The sequence below is a fragment of the Muntiacus reevesi genome, chromosome 4, assembly GCF_963930625.1.
Source record: "Muntiacus reevesi chromosome 4, mMunRee1.1, whole genome shotgun sequence".
In the NCBI taxonomy this organism is placed as follows: domain Eukaryota; kingdom Metazoa; phylum Chordata; class Mammalia; order Artiodactyla; family Cervidae; genus Muntiacus; species Muntiacus reevesi.
This window is the reverse complement of record NC_089252.1, coordinates 145,366,405-145,373,739: the sequence shown is the minus strand read 5'-3', so window position 1 is coordinate 145,373,739 and position 7,335 is coordinate 145,366,405. Positions and strand designations below refer to the sequence as shown.

Sequence of the window (7,335 nt, the reverse complement as noted above, 5' to 3'; positions counted from 1 at the left end):
TCCCTCTCTCCTAGCTAGAAAACAGTGGTCCAGGAGAGCCCATGAGGTGCCACCAGTTTGCTTTAAAACAGTTACCTTTGGAAATCAAATTTCTTTTTTTACTCTACTTCCTCACTTCTGAAGTCAAAGACCTGTCCTTCTGGTTTATAAAATTCTTACTATTGGGAGAGAACTATGTACATCATAAACAAGCCTTTTTTTTTTTTCCCTTCATCATCAGTTATTCCTCGAATTGCAGAAAAGCAGCTGGTACAGCTTGGGAAAGTTCCTTGAGAAAAAAACAGGCTGGAAGAAATATTAAATATTTGTGAGTGGCAGTGTTGCACAACATAAAATTTGATTTAGACTTAAGATGCTTTATAGGTGGAAAGGGGACTAAAGAAGGAGTCCATGCACATTTTGAACGTTTCAGTAAAATTTAGTTTCATGTGCATAGTCACTTCTGACTCTTTGACTCCTCTGTCCATGGGATTTTTTAGATAAGGATACTAGAGTGGGTTACCATTTCCTCCTCCAGGAGAACTCCCTGACCCAGGGATTGAACCCACATGTCCTGTGTCTCCCGAATTGCAGGTGGATTCTTTACCTGCTGAGCTCTAAGGTCTTTCAATGGTTGACATTTTCCAGTCCCCCTCCCCCGCAGGCAATCCCTCTTGCCCAGATCAGTATCTGTTAAGCATCCTGTCTTCCAAGGAGGAAATAACCCAGCAAGAAAAGAACAATAAATGTAGAACCAGCCTTCCAGTCATTAATATTCTGGATTCTAGAATGACTGTTGCTAGGCTTTGTTATCATGAAAGGTTAATGTCTGAGAACCTCTTCTCCGCTCTACTTTCATAGGACTATGCTTTCTTATGATACATGGCATTTTGATTCTTTAAGTAACTTTGGGACATAAGATGAATGTCACACTTTCCCCAATTTTGATAAGACACATTTAGGCTGGATAATTTACCTAATTTATCGAAATAATTTATCGAAAAGCTAAAGTAAGGGCAGTTGGGGAACCTCCCTGGTTCAGTGGTTACGACTTTGTGTTTCCAATGCAGGAGATTTGGGTTCTCTGGTTGGGAGAACTAAGATCCCACAAGCCACAGGGCTCTGCCAAAACAAATAAACTGCGGGCAGTTAACTGTTGTAGGTTTTAATAGGTAGTCAGTGTTTTCCTGAATGAATGACAATGGATAAACATTAGTGAGATATTAGAGTCTGGCACAGTTTCGCACAGAGTTAAGTCACAATATCCGGCCCTAATTTAATGTGATAAATCACATTATCCGGCCCTAAAGGTCAAACGGGGAAGGGCCCTATCGACTCAATCAAGTTGCCTTCTTGGAGATCTCAAGCTAGGAAAGTTTTAGAAAAATTATGGAGCATTTTGTCAAGAGCAAATTGAAAGGTCTATCATTTATTATCTCCAGAAAGTCAGCAAAGAACATTTGCAAGGAAATGGATAAACAAAAAAATTCAGGATATATCAGAATAATACAACATCCCTTCTCCAGAAAGGTAGACACTCATTTAATAAAGTTTAAAAAGCTTTTGTGATGTATCAGAACGACGGTGTCATTGTATTGTTTGTTTTTTTCTCATTGTATTGTTTTTTTTGAGGGGGCCGGGTTGTGCGGCTTGCGGGATCTTAGATCCCAGACCAGAGATGGAGCCTTGCTTCCCCTGCAGTGGAAGCGCCTAATCCTAACCATTGCTCCGCCAGGAAATTCCCGGTGTGATTTTATTTTACAACACTCGATTGTACTGTAACTTTTCTCTATCTAAATCTGTGCTCAGCGTGACACACCAACACCCTACCGACACCTTGTGGGTGTGGCTTTTAATCCTTTCATGTGTGATTAAAGATACAACTCTTAACGCTTGTTTTATAGGATTAACATTTATTAGTTAGGGTGGTTAGAAAAACTGAGGACAAGCCTTCAGGCTTCAAGTCACTCTGTCTATAACTGGCGGCAGGTTAGGCGTGGGTCAAAGCCGGGACGACAGCTCTGGGCCGCACCAAGTAGGAGCTGAGCTGAGACTGACGCCACGAACCGAAGAAAACTGCTTCAGGCCGAGCGGCCTCTTGAGCCCCCGAGCGGGTGCGGCCTCTGAAAACAGACGTCTGGGAGCAGTGAAGACAGAGCTCCTGAGGCTAGAAGAAACTGCAGGTAACGCCACGCCCAACTCTCGCCAGAATAACACCTTCGCAACACGAACTCGCCATACCGGGATACCCCGACACAAGATGGCGGCGCGTCACGTGCGCAACGCGGTGACGTAGGACGGCGCCCTCACGGAAGGACCGCCCTAACCTCACCCCCCACGCTCTGTTACTCAGTTTTGCCCCCCTTCGCTCCCCCGCCCCCGGCCTGGTGTAGATCATGCCGCCAGTGGCGGCCCTGACTGCCGAGGAAACGGTAGCTTAGGACAGTTGGCTGTTAAGTGACACTGATTCTCCCCGCCCCGCCTGACCCCTAAGAAAGAGGCACGTCCCCCGCCGCGTGAGGGGGTGGGGAAGTGGGTAGTGAATTCGGATCCACCTGGGAGGGGGGAGTGGAAGTTCCCCGCCCCGGACAGCGGCAAGGCAGCAGCCACAGGTAAGCAGGGGGCGGGGGAGGCGGGGTGGGGACGTGCTCCCGTGTCCCCGGGCAAGAGGAGGGCGCGGGGACGCGGCCCCCGCGGGGACGCCGAGGCGCGTCGCGCGTCTGGGGGGGGGTCGCGCGGGGCGGCTGCGGTGGGGGAGGGGTGCAGAGGGCGCCTGGCGGAAGGGGGAGGGGCTGCTCGCTCTCCCCCGGCGGGGCACGCTTCCGGTTCTCGTTGCCTGGCCTGCTGCACCCCTTCAGTCGGCGGTGTCTTCCTCCCTCCCTCCCGCCTGCTGTCCCCCAATGAAAATTAAAACGAAGACCTCCCGCCGCGGGGCGGTTTTCGCCTCTGAAGCCGCCTCCGCGGCCCAAGGCGAGAGTCCTCTGTCGAAGGTCTCGGGGTTGGGACGGGAGCCGTGGGGAGGGCGGCATGGCCTTGGCCTCCGCGCGTCGTCCGCCGAGCTCCTCCAGAGACCGGTTATCTTCGCCGAAGACCGTAGAGCATGCCCGGCGCCCTCGGGGTGCGGGGCCCGGACCGCTCGCTGTTGGGGCAGAGCCAACCCTTATCATCCGGGAGCTTCCAGTCGAGTGGGGAGACATACGGTAGAATAATCATACACGAAGCAGTCATGGGAAGGTAGTGTGGAGTGACAGAAACTCGTCAGTTTACCAACTGGACAGCGTTCAAACCGAGAAAACGTTCTCTTCTGTCTCCTCCTGTATCACAAAACTAAGCATGGTATTTCAGAGCGTCCACTTCGCCGTGGAGCATCCCGCTTGATCAATCTACTATTATTGTAGATGTCAATGACTAGTTGTTATTGTCAATTTTTGAGGCGTAATAGGCTAATAATAGTCATCGGGATCCTTTCCGTTTCTGAGGCTTAATTCAGCATAAATTTGTCCAAACTGGCCTCGTTTGTGATGTGTTTTATCATAGCAAAGTATATTTGCTTATGTTTGCAAAATCATTTTATCCCGAAAATTTCATTATGAACAGATGTATGCAGTTTTATTTAAATACTGTTTTTCCTGTAGACTGTATAATATGCAGTTTTCCTCTGTCTCAATTAGAATCAGTACGGTGTTCTTAAAGCCGAATATGTTCTATTCAACTTGCGGTTAACTTTTAAGGTTTGTCTGATACATCTGTGCAGTACTGCTATATCATCAGTAGGTGGTAGTACCTTCAAAATGTTTTTTTCTCTTCACATGTCATCCCATTTATTTATATTGGTACTGCTGAATTTTCAGCTCTAAAATAGAGTGTTCTCTTGTGCCTGAATTTTCCTGTTTCTAAAGCTGGGTTGAAGTAATTTTCTGAAGATATCTTGTTTGATAAGGTATCTGAAGATATCATTGTTTCTATCAGTTTTAGGTAGGTAAACCCAACTAAACACATTTTATTGAGTAGTAGTAAGTGCAAGGTATTATTTCGGGAGTAGGATGTGGTGCTTGACTCCCTAAGCTTGCCTTCTGGTAGGGAGACAGAAAACAGGTCATTTCAATTCTGTGATGAGTGCCATGAATGGTAGAGGAAACTTGTGCCATGGGGATACAGCCAAAGCTTCTCAGACTTCATCTAGACCAGTCTAAGGGAGGCAGGAAAGTTTGCCTGTAAGAATAACTCATAGGAATAGGTCACATGAGGAGGGATAGTGTTTTTAGTAGAGGAAACAGCATACATAAAAGCTGGAAGGTGAGAGAAAGCATTGCAGGCACATTTGAAGATCTGAAATTAAGTATGACTAATAGCAATTTTGAGGGGATATCATGAGTTGAGTTGTGGAAATGTTGAGCAATAGACTTATTGTCCTCAGGCTTGTCCATCATCTACAGGTGGAGAAACTTAAGACTCACTTCATTATACTATATTTGTTGATGTTTACTGTTTTACCGCATACTTGATGGTCCCTGCTGGACACAGAGCATACAATCACAAGATAGAGGCCCTGTTCTTAGGCACCTTGAGAGTGAGGGAAACAGACATGTCAATAAACACAGTTCAGAAAGTTAAGTAACCTCATTATAAATAACAGGGTACAGTGGAACAAGGAAGGAAGGACCCAGAGCAGTTGGATTTGGGATGAAACTTGAAAATGAGTTTGCCAGGTGGATAAGTTGGGGAGGTGAAGGTATTCCTGGAAGAGGGGCAGTTTAGACTGAAAGAACGTGGATTTTGGGTTAAAACAATTCTGACTTCAGATCTTAAATTCACATCTTAAGTGAGATCTATAGAAGTGGCAATTTCTTTGAACCTCCGTTTACAGATCTCTAAAATAGAGAATCCAGATGATGATATATAAAAAGTTCTTAGTTTAGTTCCTAGCCCACCCCCCCCCCCGCCCCCCCCCACTTTTTGGCCACGCTGCACAGCACACAGGGTCTTAGTTCCCCAATCAGGGATAGAATCCATGCCACCTGCAGTGGAAGCATGGGGTCTTAACCACTGGACCTGCCAGGGAATTCCTATGCTCCTTTCTTGACATATATTCCTAAAAGTTCCATGCCTTTAACATTCTTCATATGTCTGCAAGATTGAAGCCTGCTATGATTTCTTAGGTCCCCAAATTATTCATTCCCAGTGATGGTACCTTTTTTTTTTTTTCTTTCAGTCTGTTTATTTTATTCACTTGAAATATAGTTCAATTTTTTTTTTTTCCCCACACTTCGTGGACTACAGGAACTTGGTTCCCTAACCAGAGGTTGAACCTGGGGCCATGGCAGTGAAAGAACTGAGTCTTAACCACTGGACAGCCAGGGAACTCCCCCATTGACTATACTTTTGAATCTGTGTTTCACTGCCCACTTGTAATTTTGCCCGACTTGGGATTGTTTTATGTTAAGCTTCCAGATGCTGCCTGAGGCTTACTTTATTTTTACAGAAAATGCCTTTGTACACATAAAAATAAAATTGTATGTTGAGCAAGTTTTTAACAAATTGTTAATCTTAACCTTAATTTCAGGAATAATAGCTTTTTTCAATAAATGAGCAGATAAAGGTTTTATCCTAATAATATCACTTTTAAAAATACTTATAGTTAATTAGCTGAAGCTATAAGGCTACTTTTAATTTGGGGGGGAAAAAACAAAAACACAGAAAATAGGTTATCTTTTCTGTAGGAAATATAGTTGTAGTGATTGTCCAAAATGTTACTTGAACTCCAGTATTCTGTGCTGGAGAACTCCATGGACTGTATAGTTCATGGGGTCACAAAGAGTCAGACATGACTGAGTGACTTTGTGTTTTGTAGTGGCTTTTACTAGGAAATGTGTGATGTTTTGTTGATGTTTGGTTGATGTTAGATACTGGATTTCTTAGTAATACTGTTATGGAGGGAAATCAGTGAGTCACAGTATCACTTCCAATAATTTAACAAGGTTTTAAAAAATCTTTTACAGTTTCTTTCAATGCTTTAACGCTACACTTTTACCCCCCTCTGCTCTCTATTCTTTTTTTTAAATTTATTTTAGTTGGAAGATTATTGCTTTATAATGTTGTGTTGATTTCTGTCATACATCAGCATGAATCAGCCAGAGGTATACATACTTCCCCTCCCTCTCAAACATACCACCCGTCTCCCACCCCATCCCACCCATTTAGGTTGTCACAGAGCATCAGGTTGAGCTCCCTGTGTCACACAACAAATCCCCACTGGCTGTCTCTTACATAGAGTAATGTGTATGTTTCAGTGCCACTCTGAGTTAGTCCCGCCTTCTCTTTCCCCAGCTGTGTCCACAGGTCTCTTCTCTCTGTCTGTGTCTCTACTGCTGCCTTACATATAAGTTCATCTGTACCATTTTTCTAGATCCCATCAGTTCAGTTTAGTCGCTCAATCGTGTCCAACTCTTTGCGACCCCATGAACCACAGCATGCCCGGCCTCCCTGTCCATCACCAACTCCCAGAGTCCACCCAAACCCATGTCCATTGAGTCGGTGGTGCCATCCAACCACCTCATCCTCTGTCGTGCCCTTCTCCTCCTGCCCTCAATCTTTCCCGGCATCAGGGTCTTTTCCAGTGAGTCAGCTCTTCGCATCAGGTGGCCAAAGTATTGGAGTTTTAGCTTCAACATCAGTCCTTCCAATGAACACCCAGGACTAATCTCCTTTAGGATGGATTGGTTGGATCTCCTTGCAGTCCAAGGGACTCTCAAGAGTCTTCTCCAACACCACAGTTCAAAAGCGTCAATTCTTCGGTGTTCAGCTTTCTTTATAGTCCAACTCTCACATCCATACATGACCACTGGAAAAACCATAGCCTTGACTAGACAGACCTTTGTTGACAAAGTAATGAATGTCTCTGCTTTTTTAATACGCTGTCTAGGTTAGTCATACCTTTCCTTCCAAGAAGTAAGCATCGTTTAATTTCATGGCTGCAGTCACCATCTGCAGTGATTTTGGAGTCCAGAAAAATAAAGTCAGCCACTGTTTCCCCATCTATTTGCCATGAAGTGATGGGACTGGATGCCATGATCTTAGTTTTCTGCATGTTGAACTTTAAGCCAACTTTTTCACTCTCCTCTTTCACTTTCACCAAGAGGCTCTTTAGTTCTTCTTCACTTTCTGCCATAAGGGTGGTGTCATCTGCATATCTGAGGTGATTGATATTTCTCCCAGCTATCTTGATTCCAGCTTGTGCTTCCTCCAGCCCAGCGTTTCTCATGATGTACTCTGCATAGAAGTTAAATAAGCAGGGTGACAGTATACAGCCTTGACGTACTCCTTTCCCTATTTGGAATCATTGTTTCATGTCCAGTT

The 7,335-nt window shown here is 44.9% G+C and overlaps 1 protein-coding gene across 2 annotated transcripts in view; it reads left to right on the top strand.

Moving 5' to 3' along the window:
- Positions 1–2,829: 2,829 nt before the first annotated feature.
- Positions 2,830–7,335, top strand: part of ATF1 (activating transcription factor 1) — a 63,406-nt gene continuing 58,900 nt past the window's right edge. Inside the window, exon 1 of one of the 2 annotated variants that reach the window (XM_065934421.1) lies at positions 2,830–2,969. In XM_065934421.1, coding sequence (XP_065790493.1) covers positions 2,880–2,969 — 90 coding nt within the window. In that variant the 5' untranslated portion in view covers positions 2,830–2,879. The remainder of the gene's footprint in view (positions 2,970–7,335) is intronic. The other variant, XM_065934422.1, reaches the window with a different exon arrangement.